The sequence below is a fragment of the Pseudopipra pipra genome, chromosome 11 (assembly GCF_036250125.1).
Source record: "Pseudopipra pipra isolate bDixPip1 chromosome 11, bDixPip1.hap1, whole genome shotgun sequence".
Taxonomy (NCBI): Eukaryota; Metazoa; Chordata; class Aves; order Passeriformes; family Pipridae; genus Pseudopipra; species Pseudopipra pipra.
In genome coordinates this window covers 8245345-8266798 of record NC_087559.1, presented here as the reverse complement: position 1 = coordinate 8266798, position 21454 = coordinate 8245345, and the positions used below count along the sequence as shown (strand labels likewise).

The window sequence follows — 21454 nt, the reverse complement described above, 5'->3', positions numbered from 1 at the left end:
TGGCATGGACCAGAGGAAGCAACTGTGTTCTTCCAAATTAAAGGGCTTGACTCTGCCCTATATTATACTGTCTCAAATCTACCTGTCAGCTGGATGAAGAGATGTTAGATTTACACCAGCACAGACAAAGGGAGAGTTTGGCCCAAAGTGTTCATTGTTCTCTGGAACTTGGCATCCTTTCTCCCATTCTCCTGAAATCAACATAAAACAGATGCTGAAATTCTAAAATGCTTTAAACCCTCCAATACTGTAGCTGTGAGCACAGTGCACTGTAACCACCAGACCTTGATGGCACAGAGATATGCATCACGAACATGAAATCTGGGTAGGGAAGATAAGGGCACAGCCTTGCCACACTCCCAAAGTAGCAAAACACTGTGGAAAGTAACAACTGCATTTTTGTGGTATTTGCTTACATCCCTCTTTGCACTGGCAAAACTTTGAGTTGGACCCCAGTGGGTGCAGTTCCAGGAAGGTGAATGTGCAGTGGAGTTGTGCCCAGTCGCAGTGGATCCGCATTTGATGACAATTGAGAAGATGAATGAAAATCGTTTTGGTTGCATTAGGGATGTAAGCTGTCAGGGATTTGGATTACTGCTTATTCAACTATTTGGATGGCATCTTTACGCTTCCAAGAAATCCTTTTTAGACCAGGTATCAAGGGGAGACAGGATGAACTCTGGCAAGAAACTGGAGTTTGCAGACAAGTAGCTCATGCTCCTGACACTGCTGGTTTGGATGGAGAGTAAGGGACTGTAAAGTAAAACTCGAGAAAACAAAGGATACTTTGTGGTTGTGCAGTACTGCCAAATCCCAGTGGCCTGGATACATTGTTGTTGTTTATCTATTTCCGTCGGTGCTCAGGGGTATGTATTGATCTGACTCGCATTCATGTCTGAGGGGTCACTGTGGGTATCTGATTTTATCCCTTTCTTTGGAGGGTTTATTAATATTGACACTTCTTCATTTAATTGGGGCACTGACTATGGAATCTCTTTTTAATGGAATCATATTAGCTAATGTACTGCCTGTCCACACTCAAATCCAGAGTGCTTTACACAAGTCCATATTTGAATAACTACTAAAAAAAAATCCCAAAAATAAAAACACAAATCTGTGAAACCAGAGAGGAATAGCAAAGACAGAACTATGCTGTAATCTGCAACCTGCATTTCTCTGTTGCAACACAGGGACCCAAAATAAAATAAGACTTACTTGTCCCTGTAACTCACAAAAGTTATTTCTTTCTTTGTTCTGTCAAGGCCACTCTTCCCCTTCTCCTCCACCCCCACCAGGGGCTGCATTAGTTTCTGGAATATAATTAGTCACATCTGTACAAGCTATTGTAAGACATTTCCAGCTAAAAAAGGCAGCCAGAACATAGAAGTTTGCACATCATCTTATTCCTGCACTCAAAGAGTGTATCTCCGAATGAATATGGGTATGGCAAATGTTCCTCTTTAACTTTCTCTTCTTTCCTTAAACAGATTTGGAGTCTGGTTCTACCATTTATAGAACAGATTTTTTTCCCCTTAAAGTGCCCTCCTGGGATTGACTAGAAAGTGTTTTTTGCAGTCTGCTTGATTGGTCTTCATTGTGGAGCAATTTCAGGGGCCTGGCTTTGGACACCATTTGCAATGGGTTTATAGCAGAAGGTCATGTCTTGTTACAGAGTCATTATTGCCTCTCCCCTTGGGACCATTGCACACCTGTGACTTTACCCTTCAGTAGCTTCTGACACATCTTTTCGACATCCATGCAGGAGGGCAGGAGCATATTGCACTAACTCCTTTGGCAGAAAGCACCAGCGGAGTGAAAGAGGGGAAAGGAACAGCAGAAATTCCACCTGCAATAAATTTATTCATTCTCACCAATTTATTCAGAGGAGAAAAGATGGGAGTCTGATGTTTGTCTTGTAATGCATGAGGGCTTTAAAAGAGTAGGTATTTCATTGTGATACTGGCTTTCCAGAGTCCTCTGGAAGTCAAAGGGTCTGGAAGCTGAGTTTATTAGAGACAACAAGATTGCTCATTTTAACTGTGTCTATGATTTGTCTAGATCCAGCACACCACACCCCCTCTACTCCCTACAGCAGCTTATATTCAGGCTGAGTTCATGCTGCCTGCAAACCTTGCCTGTCCTTGAGTCAACTTTACTGTGTAGAAAAAGCCTGACAGTTGCAGTTATCTCCCTGGCAAGCTGCATGATAGTGTAAAAACATCAAGCATGGGTAGAGCCTTCCCACTCAAAAGCATTTCTACATTTCTGCAACTGATGATCCCAAGACTTTCATTGAACTCAAATAATATTTTGAAACGTATAAACAATATTTTCACCAACAGTGGGAGTTCAGAAGTCTATTGTCTCAGTTTCCACCTTAAATTCTGCAAAGACAGTATATTCCTGGTGAGTTACTGAGCTGGTAGAAGACAAGCAGGACAGTAAACTGGGTCTCTCATACTCATCCCTCAGCTCCAGTCATTAACACCTTTGCTCTGCTCACTGCTGCACTGAGAATAGATTTTTTTTTCTTCTTTTCTTTTAACAGGAGTGGATTTGTGAATTAGACACACACACACAGAGCTCTGGCAAGGTCGTACCACAGGATTCTGAATTACAGTTGCTTTTGAAAGAGAGAAACACATTTCTGATCAGTCTGACCCTCCACCAGGCCCAACACACACTTCTACAAACACAACCATTTTGAGGCCATTCTGGGAGACAAAAGAGCTGTTTGACTTCAAAACTAAGATGAAGCTTTCAAGTAGGTATCCCAGCATGTGACCAAGTTTCTGTTCCAAATGATTTAGCCTAAGGCTACCCTAAGGTGGTGATTCCTCTTTTAGACCACAAAGAAAAAAATGTATTGGTCTTCCAAAAGAACCCTGTGCAAAACCCTACGGGACACTGCCCAGCCAGGACATCTCAGAGTATCATTCAAGTCAGTGCTCATTCCTGTAATGCTGGTAGAGCTGCAGATGTGCAGCTTATAATACTTGCAGTAATCTCCGACCACAGCATATGACTTCACCCAGAGTTTGCATCACCCATAGACATTTTTCATACCTTTTGCTCTACCTGCACCTCTGAGTTCATCTATTTTTATGTCTTCATAAATCAAACAACACAGCTCTTTGCTGTGATTATATTGAAATAAAGCCCTCTTTTTTTATCACAGTACTTTGCTTGCCCTCCACCTCTGGTTCTCAGCAGGTTCTCAGATGCCTTGTTTAGGCTTTCAAAGCCTCACAGCATACTCTGAGAAGAAGGCATCTGTCCTGAGGCTACGAGATACTAACTCTGCAATAATACAATAGATGAAACTACCAGTTCAGCATCCTTTTGAAACTCTCTGTGTAGAGCTGAAGAGGAACTAGGGCTGCTGAATTAACCTGGAAGTTTATACATCACATTACTTGTAATCTGGACTGTAGCTGCCTCTTGGTACTTCATGTTGAATTATCCTTTCAGGGCTAGATCCTCACCTGGTATTTTCCCCACAGTTTAACCATTCCAGTGAGGCTGGCTGGCCATAAATCAGTGAAAACTCATCCCTTTCTTTCTATACACACACACAAAAAAGTGCAACTTTCTATAGCTGATTTTTTTCTTTGATTTTTATTTCTCCAATCCTTTATATAGTCATTATAGATGTTAAGAAGCCTGTTTTGGAAATGATTAATGCTATTAATAATTTTCTAATTCGATAAAACCTCTCATCTTTGAACTCCTTGCAATATTTTTCTGCTTTCTTCAGCTTTTCACTAATTCAAACATATGACAAATGCGAGTCTTCGTTTCAGTTTTCTATTATTTCTCATGTCTGATCAAATAAATTAACAGACTTTCATTTCTTTCCCAGGAGTGATGCCCATATGTTGATGAAAGTAGTATAAAAATATTACCTGTTTGAACAGGAGGGGGGAAAAAAAGAGACAGAAGTTACCTTTTATTCACTGTTCCATGCAAACCAGAGCCGCTGATCCCGTTGCTTTCTCCTTGACAGCGCCCGCTTTGCTCAACGGTAAATATTGCAAGATTTGCAGAACACCCATCAGTCTGGTTTAACTGCACTGTATTATAATGTCCCTTTTCAATCTCTTCATACAGTAGCAGTTATTTTAATCACCCCACAATACTTCAGTCACTGGGAAAGAATCTGCTGTCCTATCTAATGTGCCTGCTCCCCAGTCACCCGGCACCAGCCCGGCAGAGCAGCATCCTGCTAATGCAGTTTGCTCTGTTTGGATAGTTAAAGATACATCTCCAGGCCAATTTGTACCTGTGTATTGTTGATAGACAGCGTGCCCCAGGCAGAGAGATACTGCGTGCAGGAAATGGATTCTCATTTAACCGTGCTTAATTTTGTTCCCTGGATCTCCATCATACATCTTTCCATTTCTCTGCCCACCCAAATTGCTAATGTGAAACAAAGCTGCTTCCGCCACTACAGCTCCTAAACTGATGTGTGACGATGCAATGATTGATTTCCCACTCCAGGAAAAGTGGGTCATTGTACATGTTGTACCACAGCAGGCTGAACCAAGCCGGTCGTGCTGACATTGGGGTTTTACAGATTTGTTTTAAGTTCAGACCTGAGGGGACTACTGTGGATATCCAGCCTGAACACTTCTGGGGTTTGATGGGAGCACTGCCATTCTAAAATCTTCCTTAGCAGCTTAGAGAGATCTGAAGTCATCTGTGCTCCTCAGGAGACAGTGTTCTGATTATGCATTTTGTATCTTACTTGCATGTTTGCACTGAGGATGGAAAATGCAAAACTCTTCCAATTCCAAGATATGGGGGCAGTTTCAGTTTTGTCATTTTCCAGGATAGAAAACCCTAAATGAAATATATTTTTAATATAAAATGGTGCAATTAACAGCTTTTGTGAAGGATTTTGAATCACTGAGAAAAGTACTGATGCAAACTGCTCTTTGAAAAAATCCATTGCTTTTATTCTTCTTTTGTGAGATTACTTTTCTCAAGTAATAAGACCTGTTGAAACTCACTTGAAGATTGAAACACTTTAAGATTGCCTCTTATGATACCAGGGAGATGTAATTTGAAGAGGCATGTCTCAGTACTGGGGTAGGACCTGCCTACCTATCTGTTGCACTAGATCAGCAAAGTTGGAATCAATTGCTGAAAGGGGAATGTTTTGCAGGTTTTTTTGAGCAGCCCAATAAGTAACTGAGCACAGATGTCACTGCAGAATCCAAAAGGTCAAGGTAGGTGGGGATCTCAGTTTTGATTTGAAAAAATCAGGAAAATACAGCTCTTAAAATTGTAGCTTTGTTTTTATGGAGGTTGAAACAAACCTCCAAACCCCACCTGTTTTCGGGAAATGATTTAATGAACAGTAAGTCGGATAAGACCTTTTACCAGGGCCTATAAATTTTTTCTTTGCTTTAGATAAATCCTTATGCAAGTGACTTTTCTACTCTTTGGAGACCCCAATGAGTGGTGTTCTCAAGGGCAGAGAACATCTAATCAGGTCCTTAAATCCTTACACTGGTAAAATCCCTAGTGGGATCACAGGTATGCCCAGCAAGGACTGCACTTTTAACTTCCAGCTGTAACTTTTGGCAGGCATGACCTGGGATGTGGAGAGAAAGTCAAAGGAAAGCCTACACTTGCCTCCTGATGAGGGACCCTTTGGCTGCAGCATAATCCACTGACTTGGCACCCTGTGCTGTGTGGTGTAAACTGGACGGACACAAAGCTACAGTCTCTTCCAAAACAGTCATGGTGCAGCGTGGTAAGTACCCAAGTCCTGAGGGCTCTGCTCTAGTGACCCCTAAGCTGAGGAAGGGGGAGAGAAAATCACCACCATTCCACAAATGACTTCTGAATTTTCCTACTCTGTTCCTTCTCCTGCTGACCGCTTCTTCTCCTCGGGAAACACAACAAATTGGAAGGTTTGTAGGTAAGCAAAGAGGAGCTGGTCGCAGCAAACGACAGAGCCAGAGCTGAAGACACCACTCACTGATAAACCCAGCCAAACCCTTTCCCTTCTGAAACAGAATCCCTGTAATGGAAATAATTACCAAAGAAACAGACAAAAACTACTCCTGAATGAAATTTAAGCTTCAGCAGAGCACAGCACAGCCAGGAAATACCAAGTACAAGCAACCGTCCCTTCATCCTGAATTCACACCAATTTCTGCTTCTGTTTCCTGTGCAAAATTATCAATCACTCAAAAGCTGCTGCCCAGGGGGGCTGTGGATGCAGAGTGGCTTGGGACAGCCTTCACCTGACTTTGCAGAAACACCTGACAACTACCTCATTTTGAGGTGGCTCTCTGAAAATACGTGGCAAAATGCACAGTGTTGGGGGCAATTTTGTGGGATGCTTCTGGCAATACCCGGAATGATGTGCATTACTGGGGGAGGAAAAACTATGCAATTCTGGGGTGGTGGGAGTGGACCTGTCTCTTGCAATACCCCAAAAGATAAATATTATTAGAGGAGGGAAAAGAATCAGTCTGATTTTGATGAGAATCTCTGGCAATTCCCAGCACAGGATCGAGCTGTGTCGTGTTGGGGGGGGGGAACCTCAGAGTGCACAGAGTGATACAGGATATGGAAGGGTATGGAAGTGATACAGGGTATGGAAGTGATATAGGGTATGGAAGTGATACAGAGAATGGAAGGGGACAGAGAACTGTGTGATTTCGGGGGGTTGGGGTGGAGGACACCTCTAGCAGTCCCCAGAGTGATGCACACAGCTGGAAGTGGTGAGGGGGGGGAGCACGGGGGCACACGGACACCCATCCCCAATCCCAGGGCCTCCTGCAGCACGCACGAGGCACAATGACACGAGTAACTCCAAACAGACACCGCTGGAAGTGAGAGCGGAATCCGAAATTCCAAACGGCGGATCTCCGCGGCTCGGTGCTCCCCAAGCCCGACCCCTCCAATACACACACATACAACACACACACATACAACACACACACATATAACACACACACACACACACACACACACACACACACACACACACACACACACACACACACACACACACACACACACACAGAGGCTGCGGTGCGGGGCGCGCGCACACGAGCGCGCCCCCGCCCTGCCGCCGCGGCCGCTTTAAGGGCGGCGGGGGCGCGCCGCCGGGGCGCCCGGCGCGCCGCCGCCTCGCTTCGCCTCGCCGCCAGCGCGCCGCGCTCCCGCTCCCTCTCTCTCTCCCTCCTCTCCCTCGCCCCGCTTTAAAGTCTCCGCCAGGATCCGGGCTCGCCCGCCACTTCCTGTACGGCAGGATGGAGCGCGCCGGGGCCCCGGCTGCCCGCCGCCCGCCCGGCCGTGCGCGGAGGCGGCTGTGAGCGCCCGGTCGGTCCGCGGCATGCGGCGCGCCCCGCTGCCCGCCTGAGCCGCGCACACACCGCGCGGGGGGGTCCCCGCGCCCCGCCGCCGCTCCTCGCTGTCCTCCCCCTGCCCCGCGCTTTGCGGGATTTTTTTTTTCCGTCCCCCCACGTTGAGGAGGCGAGCAGGAGCCCCCCAGCTTTCTCCCGCAGGAAGAAGGGGTGCGGGGAGAAACTTATTTTCAACAAGTTTTTTTTTTTTTCCTCCTTTTTTTTTTTCTTTTTTTTTTCCTCCCTTTCTCATCCTCCTTTCCCCCCCTCCCCCCTTCCCCCGTGTTAATTATTTTAGCCCCTCTCCCCTTTCGATGTGCGGCTTTGGACATGCGGAGGCTACTGCAACCGTGTTGGTGGATCTTTTTCTTGAAAATCACCAGCTCCGTGCTCCATGATGTGGTGTGCTTCCCCGGTGAGTGAGCGCGGCGGCTGGGGGGGCTCCCGGTACCTCCGCCACACGTGTCCGCGACCCCGGTGCGGTGCCGGCGAGGCACCCCGCGAGTGCGGAGGATGCGCCGGGGAACCGCGGGGGCCCCTTCGCCCAGGCGGCCCCAGCGCTGGGTCTCTCCCCGCTCCGCAGCACCCTCCGGGCTGCGGGCAGCGCTGCCCGCGAGTGGGGCCGTGAGCGGTGCTCGGGCTCGGCTCCGCGCTCCCGGCACGGTGTCCCCTCTCTCCGGTGCAATGCAGCCCCCGGCAGCGCGGGGCGGGCGGAGGGGGGTTCCTCGCACGCTGCCCTTCTTCCGTGGGGTTGCCTGGGGCTCCCTTTGTGCTGCGGGACCGCCGCTCGCCGCCCCGAAGGGGAGCGGGACTCCGCGCTCCGACCCCGCGCTGCAGCCGCGCGACCCCCGCCAGAAACTTCGCGGTGCCTGGTCCGCGCCCTCCCCGCCCCACTCGTGTCCGCGGTGGGTGTCTCGCCGTGCCGCGTGCTGACCTTGGCAGGGCGGGGGGGCCGCGGGGCTGCGCGCCCGCCCCGCTCCGGGGCTGGGGCTGCGCGGCCACCGCCGCACACCCCCCGCGAGAGAAGGGGCTGCCCGGGCGGGGGGCTCCCTGCTCCCGCCGCGCTGTGCACCCCCCACTTTGCGCCGCACGGCCGGTGTCCGCGCATCGCTTCTCGCCCGCATCGAGCGGCAGAGGCCGAGTTTAACGGGGGCCGGAGGTGCGCTCGCCCGCGTTGGGACCCGCGTCCCCCCCGGCGCGGCCCCGGCCCGGGGGAACTCTCGGGGCTCGGGGCTCCCGCCGCCTCCCCGCGCAGTTCCCGGGCCGCCCTCCAGGGGCGCTGTGGCGCCGCCGGGAGCCCCCGCGGGGCGCGCGCCCCTCCGCGGGCGCGCAGCGCGGGCTCCGCCCGGCGCGTCCCCGGGACACGCGCGTGTCCGCCGGGCCCGCGGGCCGCCCTGGGGGGACGGCTTGGCACCCCCAAGGCTTTCTTGGGTTGTTTGCTTTCCCCTGCGCTCCCCTCTTCCTCCCGGCGGTGATGGCGCGGGGGGCCGCGGTGGGAGTGTACGCTGGGTGAGGTGCCCGGGGCAGGGCGAGTCCCCTCCCCAGGGAGGTGCGTCCCCCCCAACCCGCAACTCCTCCCGTCCCTTGCGTGGGCTCCTGAGGCACACCCGGTTGTTCGCTGCCTCCAGGTGTGCAAGTGTGAAATGAGAGAATTAAATTCTGGAGGCTTTATAGGAACTTCCACTTCTGTTTCCATATATTTTTTTTATTTTTTTTATTTTTCTTTCTGAAATATACTTTTCTCCATCGCCAAATACAGAGCTCCCGTTCCTTCCAGCAGCTTCTCACATGGTAAAATGATTTGAAGCAAAAAGAAACTAAGTTGGAGAGAGGGTTAATACCTCTGCAGCTTTTGACGAAACATTTATCTTCTTTGTATTGATTTCTTCTCAATTTCAGCGCTCGGAGTGAAGCCTTTCTCTCTGGTTCTGATTTATATTGTACAGTAATTACATCTAGAAGGCAGGCTCCAGGAACGCTGCAGGAAAACAAGCTCTGATGTTGGTTTAATATGACAGTATTGTACGGCTTGCTGATTTAGATCAGCAATGTTTGAACCAGATAATATTTGCATTATGGTTTGAATATGAAGATGGATGCAAGCAGAGTAGGTCTGTGGATGTTTGCAGTGTGTTGGTAAACTCTTGAACGCCAGAAGCCGTAAAACAGCTGTGTAATACTTGGGAATGTTTCAGGGATGTTCATGGCTAAAAGGCTTGCTTGGAAAGCAAACTATTTTCCAGAAGGGCTTTTGTGCATTTAGTTTTTGTACAGAGCTACCATGTTAGACCTCAGTGACTTGCTCGCTCCTGTGTGCCGCCTTCTGAAGAGCAGCAGTACCCGGTGTGTGTGCAGGCAAGGGGTGGTGAGCGAAACGTCGTGATAAACGGGGACGCTCCAGACTCTGATCCCGTACATCAGAGATGCCCGAGGCAGGAAAGCTGCAGGGAGGATCTCGGTGGACTATAACAGGACATTGGTGCTGACAACATCCAATGGCAAATCATCGGAATTTGTGTTGGCGGGGAATCCCGGCCAGATATTAACCATTTAGTATCCACCACAGATGTTTCGGTACCTTTTCATAGCCTTTTCTAGAGAGGATTAGAGAACTAAGGTATTTGTTGTTTTGGTGGTAATTTACAAGCATCTTTTCTTCCATCTGCTTCATATCTCGCTCCCTTTAAATGAAAGAGAGGTCACTATTTATTTTCTCCCCTGCAAATCACTTTACTTTGTGAGGAAACATAAAGGCTATTCTTTTCTTTGTTCAGCAACAATAAATGAACCATGTAGAAAATAAGTCTTTGCAGTATTCCTTTGTTAGGGGGGTTGTAGTAGGTTTTCACTGTTTAAGTAGGTATTTTTGTTGCTGTTCCTTAGGTTGCAGTAAGAGAAAGGAGTCATTCTGGCACAAAAAATATGTGGGTAAGGTTTTCCTCTTTCTGAAGTGTTTAGTGCATTTCTCTGTGGGCTTGTCACTGGTAATTGCATTGCTTAATAAATCAAACCGAGACAAGGTAAGAGAGGTTGTTTCCGTGGGGTCTGTTTGCTCATTAATCTAAATTCACAGTACCAAAAATCAGTAAGACATAAATATTAGTGTTATCAAAATATCCTTACTACCTGATTTCTCCGTGCTTTGCCAGGAGAGGGTAAATATTTTTTTGTAAAGGAAAAAGTACACATTTGTGCAGTTCTTAGCTGTTGCTGTGACAATCTTGTCATCTAAAGAGTGACAATTGCTACCATTTTCTTAGGGTAGATGCATAAATGAAAGTAATTTTCTTGAGTCTAGATTAGCTCTTTGGTAATGAATCAAGTTGTTGCTGACCTGGTAACTGCCTAAATGGGTTTTTGGATTTTGTGTCTTTGTAGTTCTGAGTTGAGAGTTAATTTTGCACGTAACTGTCTTCTGCTTGGAGGAAAAATTATACTAGGAGCTTTTCCTTATGAACTAATCAAATACTACTTCAGATATTTTTAAAGGTACAGAGAAGGCTGGCTTTGTCTAGTAAAGATTTTACAGAGGAAGGTACGGTGTGCACATAGAGAAATACGGAACGTACAGGAGAGGGCCCTCCAAGACTTTATTTAGTCCTGTGGCTTTTATGAAGATGACACTTCTTACATTTTAATTATCCCTTATTTTCAGTGGCGTTATAAAATATGCTTTACGTTACGGGAAGTTGCTAATGGAGTCCTTGCAGATAAAGAATGTCAAGTGAGCCTTCCCAGGCTGTTAGAGCTGAGCTTGCTGTTTGCTTCTGGGGGGGAAACTCCAGGGAGAGCTTTGCTGTCTCTGAGTAGGTTTGTGGTTAGCGGGGCCTGGACCCGGCTTTCAAAAATCTTCAAGTAGTCACAGGGGCTGTCTGTGCTAGCAGGCAGAGTGAGAGGCGCCTTAAAGTGGGGAGTGAAGAAGAGGCATCACAGAAGGAAGGGATTTCAGTGCATCCAAAAAAAGAAAGGAGCACAATTTGAGGGTAACTGGAATTCCCTGAGTCCTGTTGGGGTGTTGGCAATGCCTACAAAGCCTGTATTTGCTGGAAAAGCAGGGAGGATTTTTTTCCTGTGTGTGTGAGTTAGGATTTCTATTACTGCTCTCTCATCCCCGTCTCCTCTTCTTTTTGTCTAGGAAATGGGGATAAAAGGGTTTCTGATTCTCTTCAGAAAATGCATGTCTTAGAGCAGAGAGGAACTTCTGTGAGTCAAGCACAGAGATGTCATGTCCTTCACCCCTCCCACCCACATCTGCACTGGGTATCTTTGTGGAACAAATAGGTCCTGCTTGGTACCGTAAAAGTCACCAAAAACCACCTATTGATTTCAGTAGAGTGATGGTTTCACTCCCAGTTTCTGAGTCTTTGCAGGGACAAGTGTTGGCTGTACCGTTATCAAGTTCTGCAAATTTAATAGTTGGGGTTTGTTTCCAATTATAGAAAAGACAGCTAACAGTGAGGACTCTATCAATCCTATGATCACTGCTCAAGGACTACCATACTTAGAGTTTTCTGAAATAAAATGTTATTAAAGTTGACTCCAATTTCAGTGTTCAAATTCCATGGTTAAATTAAAGAAATGACTTCAAACTATTAATCTTAACTGTCCTTGGAAAAAATGCTAAGCATTTGGTTGCTTCTTTTTAGCAGCCAAATGAACATGTGGCATGATGTGCTCTGAAGCCTAAGGGTTTAGTAATAACACTGTATTTTAGCTAATATATAACTTTAATCAGAGAAATTATGAAAAAATGAGCCTGATTTTTCTTTTTGCCCAAGTTCCTGTGCTTCCATTTTTAAAGATCAGAGTTGCTCCTGTGTGCTATGAAATTTTGACGATTTATATTTATGTGCCACATTACTTAAAGTTTAATTCTAAACAACAATTATTAAGTATTTTAGGAAGTGTAATCTCATCAGAGAAATGCTCTTAAAAAATATGGAGTCATCTGAGAATGCGGATATGCACCAAATGGGTTAATTTATGGTTTATATATCCCTCCTGGGGACTACTTGCTGCTTTATGTGTCTAAATATCTTTACAAAGTTTTCCTTTGTGAGATAAACTCCTGTCAGTGTTTCTTCCAAGTCAAAATTGTGGATCTGCATCTTCTTGCACCAGGTTGGCAAGAATGTGACATCACCGATTGCCAGATAGTCCCTGGTGGAATTGGGCTGGGTCAGTTTTGTGGAGACATGCAGGGGCTGGAAGCAAGGCAGAGAAGAAAGATGTACATTAATGCACCCTTTCACATGAAACAGCAGCAGCTGGGGTGTGGCCAGTTAGAGGTGCCCAACTAGAGAGTAACTTTCGATGAAAGCAACTGGTTTTCACAACTGTGTGTCAATAAACCTTTAGAGGAAAAAAATCAAAGGAAAGTGATCCTCGATTGCTGTTAATTTTCCCATTACTCAATAGCTTGTGCTAGTGCTTGCCCTGGGGCAACCCAGGTTGGCTTCTTTCTTTTAATGCTGCTCTCAGGTGGTACAGCTCCCCAGTGGGATCTCGCCCCAGTTCAGTGAGGACAGGTGTACTCTTAGATGAATCTGGGCTACATTGGTCCTGTCTCCAAATGCTTGCCTTCAGTGTACAGTCATCTTCTCGAGGCACAGCTGCCAGGACACAGCAGATTCCTGCTTTATGCCTTGAGCTGTCACATATTTGTGGCCTAAGCAGAATCTCTTCCCACCCTGCAAGTGAACAGATGAATGAGGGCGCAGATTGCAAGCACAGCAGTGATGATACTGAGATAATCCATGGATATTGCAGTTCTTGTTTCATTTTTCCTTTTCCCTGATTACTGCTGGGAAGCTGGAGGAAACAGTGGTGGGAATAAACTCCCCACTTGTCTGGAGGAGGGGGGAAGACACAGGGCAGTAAGGAAGCTAAGAAGTTTATGTAATCACTGTAAGATGTGTTTTTACTACACTGAATAGCTCACCTTACAGCAATTTGAATTAGTCTTCAAGTGAACTATGGTTAAAGTAAAATCAGTTGGTGCGTGACCTTTTTTTTTTTTTTAATGTGGTTTTATTATGCATCTCTAAGTTTGCTTGGGAGTTGAAGTACTGGTGTTCTTAATTATCAAGTCATTTGAATAATGATGAACCATTTTCTAGAACTTAGAACTTGACCACGTCATGCACCTGCCAGCAGTACTGACACATAAAATCTCAAGTGATGTGGGTGTTGCAGTTCTTCTATGCATAAATGCTGTGGTGATGCTTGATCCATGTTTATCCTGTCCAGTGCCTGCTTTGAGGGACTTTGCATTCATAGCATGGAGGCCTTTCTAAAGAAAATCTAGGTGTTTTGAGATTTGGATGCTTAGCTTAGGAAAGCTGCTTTGAAAAATCCTTTTCTCTGCTCGCAGCAATGTAATGAATGAGACCTTGAGCCCTGAAGAGCTGCATTGGTATTTAGGAGCAAAATGTGGGATGTTACTTGGTCTTGTGGCAGCCGTTTTGTTCTCTTTTTTTTTTTTTTTTTTTTGAAATAAAGTGTGCCTGTCTCCCTGACAGAGTGCTGTTCAAGTTCTTCTGTTTGGAGTCAGTTTATTCTGCTGACAGGAAAGGAAAGCTGTCTGATAACTCCTTGCAGGCAAAGTGGAGAGTTGTTCAGTTTTCCCACACCTCACTCTTTCCATTTTCTATCCTTGTAGGAGGCTTCTAAGAGACATAAGAAATGCTATAATACTTGCTTTAACCACAGCAGTGCCTTGCCCTTTTCTTGCTCCTGTAAAAGTATCTACAGTTTGGATTACTGCTTTTTAACAATTTGAATTCTTAGACCTGGAGGTCCCTGGAGTTTGTCAGACTGGTTGATTGCCAGTGTTAGTTGTCCCAGAGTGGAAAAGGAACTTCACTGTAAGAAGTGAACACTGAATAAGTAGGAAATGGTGGTAGGTTCAGTTGTGCCAATGCACTGGAAAATCGTTTTTTTTACTGCAGAGGTGAGTAGAAACAGTTCTGTCCTGACCCTTGCTGATGGTCCTCAACAGTGACTTTCTTTGGACCTTGTTACATTTCTTTAATACAAGAATGTCTGTGAAGTAGCCCCGGCACCACTGAGGACCAGTCCCTGCCTTTGTGTCAGTTTGGTGTGCTTAGAAATGGTCTTCTGTCAAATCTTTTTTCCTGTTTTTTTTTTTTTTTTTCTTCCTTCCCTTCTGGATTTTAGAAGAATTTGTTTTATATCTCAGGAGGTAGTAAAGTTAGTGATACCCATCTCAAAATAAATCATTGTTATCTGAGAGTTTTTTAGGGGAAGTTTAGGGATTTTTATGGTGGATGCATGTTTATATAAACCTCAGTTTAGTGGACCTGAGCATGAGACTTCTGTCTGTCCATCCCTCCCTCCCCTCCCGCCCCCTGGAAACGCCAAGCTAAGACAATAAAGATATCTAGTAGCTTTCAAACAATTAGGTACAGATCTACATTGCTATCACAAGTGAATTTAGGGATTAAATTTTCAATAGACTTTCATTAGCATTTAGATTCCTAAGGTGCTTTTAGACTTCTGGAGATTATGGTATAGATTTACTGCAGTCAAAGTAGAAATGAGGGGTTGTGCAGCATGACTGTTTCCTAAACTTCGCATCCATTCAGATGCCATTCAGGCAGAGAGAGCCAGTTGAGTGTCTCTTCTTGTTGGCCTCCATGCTACTTGGAGCTAGTTGAATTATTATTCTTAAAGTACAGTAGCTTGTGTATTTTGTATTTAAATCCATCCTTAAAATACAACTGAAATTTGCCTGTTGACAGCAGTTGCATCATGTTTTAATTGGTGAGAATTGCTAATGGAGCGTTCAGGTTCTAAAATGAGTTGTTTATTTTTCCTACTTTGCCCAAGGGTTTTGCATCAGATTATATGGCTTCTGTATAACTGTTTGTGTTCCAAAGTGACACCTTTGTGCAGTTTTAGCTATTTAAGTAAGTGTTAAAAGTTTGTGCTCAGCAACGGCAGTTTCCGAAACTGTGACTTTTTAAATTGTTTCTTACTACATTGTTTATGCATCGCAAAACAATTCCCTTCTGTTTACTGTGAATTAATTCGTTGTTATATTTGCAAACTGGGGGTGCAAACTGTGCAAATTCTATGATGTCTTCTCTTGGTGTAATGGCAGGTCCTCAGCTGCTGCACGTTGTGGCACGACTGATGCTGCTGTTGCTGTGGCAGCTTTCAGCAGGTGAGGATTTGCACCATAAACCTCATCATGACATTATTCTGAAATACAACCGTGTGTGTTCTTTTCAGCAGTTCCATAAGGGTGGCTTTGTGTCGAAGGTGCACAGTTTTACTGCTGTCTTTATGCTTCTTGGAGAGTTTTTCTTTTACTGGATGGTGAAAACCATTTCTTAGTATGATTCTACCTGTGGTGAAGTGATGTCCAGTCCATCCATTAAAATTCTGGCTTTCTGGAGGGTGCTTACCATAATAATCAGTCCTTGGAATCGTTCTGTTGCATTGTACCTAATTTTTTGAGCAAACCTGTGGCTGTTGCAAAGGTGTTTGTGAGTTTTCCTGTCAACAGCTGACAATTTAAGTGATACCTAATTTCTTTCCTTGGATAAAGTAGTTACCAAAATAAATAGGCCACCCAAAAATTGGTTGTTCAAAGTACTGAAGATCAAATTCTAAATATGCAACCACTTTAACAACTGTCTCTTATCTGTTTCACTTTTCTCTAGCAGTTTTAAGAGCCCTCTGCTATTTTGTTACCATGAGAGTCCATTACAGTAAAACCATGTCACAATGTCCTGATTAACTCAGTGACCTGAACCCCACAAGCCCTTTGCCACCAGATTTTATCCAGTCCTTGAATAATTTTTGTAGCAATCTGGTTTCTTTTTTGCATTTTCTTCTTCCCCCCCCCCGAAAGGTGCACATCAGAACTGAACACTGGTCTTATTCATATTATGTATGTGCAATGCTATTGCCCTTTCTGTTTGTCCAAGGATTTTCAGTGGCCTATTTTTCTGCCACAGCAAGGAAGCTCATGTTGATTGTTTGCCTAGTATGACTTCTAGATCATTATTGGAGTCAGTGCTGAACAAAATACTCTGCTGTTCAGTGGATGTGGCCTAAAATAAACTCTTTGAATGTATCTTCTTTCCTTTTCTTTTTTTTTTTTTTAATGTGACTTGAATGCTGCTATAATGGCAATTTTAGAAATAGAAAGAAAGGCTTAAGTCATCTGCAGTGTTGGTGTCTCAGATGCATCATTTCTTGTGGTTTTCTTTGTTTCTGTTTTTAGCCCAACATTTTTTAAGGCAGTAGCAGTCAGTGCATCCTGTAACTGTTGTGGAGTTACCTGAAGTGGGTGATTTTAGGGTTTGACTTCTGTTAAGCATTATACACTGAAAGCTTCACACAGCCCCAGAACCTGCCTGTGACCTGGCCTCAGCTGTTGCCCTTGTGGTAACACTGGTGTGACTAACAGATGAGGTTCATCAGAACCTTGGAGTGGGGATTACAATTTGGATGAGACCCCTAAGAGGCAGTAGATTTCTTGAAACGTGGTGGAATATTTTTGTTGTTTTTTTTTCCACCATCCATACCCTCATCCCCTTACTGTTACTCGTGCTGCTGGCTTTGGTAGACAGCGTTTCTTTGCTGCTGCTGGATATTGAGCTGATTGCTAGATCTGCTCTGTTACTGTGGCCCTTTTTCCATTAGGGTGGCCTCCCTTGGGTACTTTTAGCTTTTCACTTTGATCCTGCCTGTTTTGGCAAATTAGCATCATGCAACAATTGAGGAAAAAACAGTCCCTTCTGCCCCAGCTAGTATTGTCCTGTCTGGGAAGAGGCTGGTGTCTGTCTCATCTACCTTCGGTGGATGAGAAAGTGGAGAGATCTGTATGTCTACAGGAGAGAGGGAGTCCAGTCTTTCAAGTATAAAAGCCTTCACAAAAAACACAGAGAAGATCTGATCCATACCTATCAGGTAGTATTGCCTCAAGTTCTGGCACACTGAAAGGATCATAAATCGTGTTTGATCGATACTGATACTTCTGGTGTGCTTCAGGACAGAGTGCCGTGTGAGCCAGGCAGGCCCTGGCAGTGTGTGCTGTCTGGAGAGCAGAGGAGTGACCAGGCAGTCTGCCAGCAAGCTTTTAATTAGCCTTGAACATGATGGACTGGATGGCCATCACCAAAAGTGCCTTCCAGCACTGTTCTGTGATGCACTTACTCTTCCTGTGCACACCAAGCCCCTGTTTGCCCCTGCTCTGTGTCTGTGCTGGCTCTGGAGGCTGGAGAAGTAAAGTGGATCTGGAGCTGCTGCAGCCTGTGAGATTTGTGGTCCAGGAGCCTCCTCTGTGCAGGCACGGGCAGCGTGTGGTGCCTGATGTTGTTACTTGCCCGAGCGTGAAGCTGCAAGTAATGGTGATACGAATGTATTTCAATTTGTAACCTGGTCTTCTGTATCAAGATTGGACTACTTCTATTCTGTTGCACATGTGCATCACTTGGGGAAACATGCTGATAGTACTTAACATTTAATTGCTTCTCTTGATTTTATTTGTAAATTAGAATCTAGAGGATCTGTAAGAAAAAAAACAGTGAAGCTTAATTGGACAACATTTTAGAGTAGCTAAAGAAAAAAAGACGTGTAGCTCTCCAGCTTTTGGAGCTGAGACAAATGCAAACTTACTTATTGATCCATACATATAATATCATATTTTAACTACAGTCTAAAGTGGAGGTCATCTCTATACTAGATTGCTTAAAAATCTGTCTATCTTATCACATCTTGTACTCATTTATAGTTGTTTCCATTTCTAGCTTTGTTGGAGAGACAGCTAGTGTTTCAACCTAAATTAAAATCAATAAGAAGCAATTTTGTTTGTTTTTTAACTACTGGAGCAGACTTTTTTTTTAGTAAGTCTCTGTATGTTCAACTAAATCACTTTGTTCTTCCCATCAAGATAATTGCCAGATCTCATTAATTTCTAATTTTTGCATATGTAGGAATTGGTTTATTTTCCAGTGTACCTAACAAAATATCAAATATGATTTAAAAATAAATGCTTACTTTAAGTCATCACTGAACAATAAATGCAGTAAAGAATACTTTGCAGTTAAAAATAGTTTAAAAATATCTGGGGGGCTGTGGCAAATACTGAGACCCAGGAGTCCTGTACTGGCAGAGTAGCACTGGCTTCCCCTGGCACATCTGGGCAATGTTCTGCAGGGAGGACTCCCAGTGGAAGTGGAAGTCCCTGTGCCTTCAGTTTTTATCTTGGATATTTCTGCCTCACACCAATTGGTGTAAGAAGCTGTTGTTGTGTTGTCAGCTGGCTTTTACCCCACGGCCAGCAGATTGCCAGCAAGAACGATGGACCTGAGTCAAATTCAACATGGAATTCAGACTGCAGCAATGTGAGTGCTTCCTAGTAAGGCAATGGTGAACCATAACATAATATCAGAGGAAATATCTGGAGGTAGTGCTCTGATGAGGTGTCCAAAAGAGGATGTGTTGGTGCTCTGGTGAGTTGATCACAGGGTGCAGGAGATCATCCTCAGCAGTTTACAGGACTGGCTTCCCAAACGGACAGGGATGGACATGGTACTGTGAGGTGGTTGCCCTCTGTGTTTATGAAGGTTCAGTTCTCAGAGGCAAGGCTTCCTGTCTCTGGTGAGGGTATCTGGTTGGAAGAAATAATTTGTGTCTTCAGAAAGAGCATTTCCAGAAAGGATTGACCAGATGCTGTGGTGTGTGGAAGCATTTGGTGAGGTGTTTGCTCTACCTCTTCTGGAGTTCAGCATCTGGCAATGTTGGGCCAGTGTCTATATGAGCATTTCTATTCTTCTGCATCTTGTTTTAAATTCTGCCAGGTGAAACTTGAGTCTGTATTTTATCAGGTAATTCTTTGGGTTGCTGTCATCTTGCTCAGTGCTTCTCATAATTTCAGCAATGTTTTAAGAATTCCTGGAATTCTTAATTCTGAATAAAAGAACCTTTTGGAAGGTCTGAATCTCATTTCTGTTTAACTTTCCTTTGAAGTGCCTGAGTGGTATGAGCTACGCGTTACTTTAATTTCTCAGGTTTAGTTTTCTCTCACCTTTTCTTTTGCTTCTAATTACTTTGGTTCAGTTATGTTTATAAATCAAGGAAGAGGGCAAACCAAGGGCAAAAAGAGGTGGATCTGGCTACCCAGAGAAGGCAAGAGACTGTTTACTTAAGTAAACTGCTAAAGTAGTGTTTTGTAGGAACAAAACATAATTAGTAAGTAGATGATGTGATGAAGAGCATAATTCCTTCACCCTTGAAGGCAATGTAAGAGTTGTGTGTAAATTTCTGGAATGTGATATCAAAACAGAAAACCATTTGTTTTTAACGAATGACTTAAAACCACACAGGATTTCATGTTTATGTGCCAAGAAGCCAGCTGTGTTGAAAAATATATGAGCCAACCTGATATACAGTGATCCAGGATTGTAAGGTAAAGGTGACTTTCCCACACAGTAGTGACACCTGTCAGAAGTGAATCTCAATATATAGTTCAATGCAAGGAGTGATACATCACAGCATAAACAGATTCTTTGTCAAGAACGTAATTAATACTTCATGTCAAACACTGTCTGCATGTATTGTATTCTCTGTTTAATGTTATTAAGCAGTGTGACCTTTTCTCTTTCAGCAATTAGCTTTCAAGGTGAAAACCAACTTAGGAAGTAAATTAACTTTTTTCTTTGGACCTGAGGAGTCTTACAGTCTCACAGTATTCTTGATTACACCTTCACACTTTACAGTTTTGATTGCTATCTTGATCAATGACTCTTCATTTCTGTGGTTTGAGATTGCATTCCCCTCTTTGCTCCTCTATTTGAGAGACATCATCAGGCATTTTGGGTGCAGGCAGTGTCTGCAGAGACAGATGAGGGTTGTAAGATGCGCACTGTCAAAGAGTAACAACTCGAGCTTGTCTCATTTGCACTCTATTAGTAACAAGTTCACTTGCTAAAAAGCTGAAGATCAGAATGGAATTATTAATGTGCCTGACAGTTGTGCTTTCAGTTGAACAGAGGCTATGAGCACCCACTGTAATAAAGCAGTGCTCTCTTTCTTTGCAAAACCATGTGTTTCTAAACTGCATACACTGAGTGAGACACAGGCCTTACAGTTTGATTTGCAAACTTTGAGTTGTATTCATTGGAAATGATGTTGAAGTGTGTGGGCCTTGCTAAGAGCATTCTTTCTTGGTGAGCTGGAGATGAAATACATGGTTTTGGTGAACACCTTGCCACTGGCTGTCTGGGCCATGCAATACTGTGAAATTCTGAAATAAAGGATCAAAGCCAGTGGTAGTGTCCTGTCTGCCCTGGAAAGCTGATAAACTGTCTCATGCTTCCCGTGATGCCTTTTGGTGGCTTCTGCTGTGATTGATACAAGCAGCATCTACAAAAATTGGACCTTTCTACCTGCCCTTGCTGTCCTCACACATGTGCTATGTGAGAAGCCTGCTTACCTGTTCAGGTTTTATTATGTGACTCTGCTGTCCTGCCTTCCAGGATGACACTGCAGTGGTGCCAAGATGGTTGTGAAGGAACTAATGCTGTGGGTTTGGATATATAACAAAAAAAAAAAGCTCCAGAGATCTTTCAGCTGGACTGTAAGGATAACACAGTGTTAGTGTCCTTAATATTTGCAGTCTCTCTCAAAAAGATCTTAGTTTGAAGGACTGTCTGTTATTCAGAATTGTCAATGCTTTTACAGAGCTGCTTTGCCATTCCTTTGTTCTTTCATCCTGACTGTATTCCACTGATGACTTGTTCCAATGGCCTTTGTGTTAATTCTGGTAGTCTTTGCCATGTAGGTTCCTGAGTTGTTCTCCTTGCTGCAAACCCAAAAGCCAGCAAGAGGTGCAGTGCTGCCTCCCTGCACTGTGTTGTCTTTGCTGTAGGTGTTTGCCCTTCATCTGCAGGAATGCTCCCGTTTGGACTGGGGGCTGCTTTCTTTGCCCCATCCCTCTACAGTGTAGCTGTGCCCTTACCCTTGCACAGTGTTTGCTGTCCAGGCCTTAGATGAGCTGCAAGGAGGAGTCCCCAGTGCCTGAATGCATAGCTGAGGGTGTAGTGTCATCC

General features: G+C 44.7%; 1 protein-coding gene across 1 annotated transcript in view; it reads left to right on the top strand.

Moving 5' to 3' along the window:
* Nucleotides 1-7208: 7208 nt before the first annotated feature.
* PTPRG (protein tyrosine phosphatase receptor type G) overlaps nucleotides 7209-21454 on the top strand; it is a 399811-nt gene continuing 385565 nt past the window's right edge. Inside the window, exon 1 of the mRNA XM_064667329.1 lies at nucleotides 7209-7782. Within this exon, the coding sequence (XP_064523399.1) occupies nucleotides 7698-7782 (85 nt within the window). The 5' untranslated portion in view covers nucleotides 7209-7697. The remainder of the gene's footprint in view (nucleotides 7783-21454) is intronic.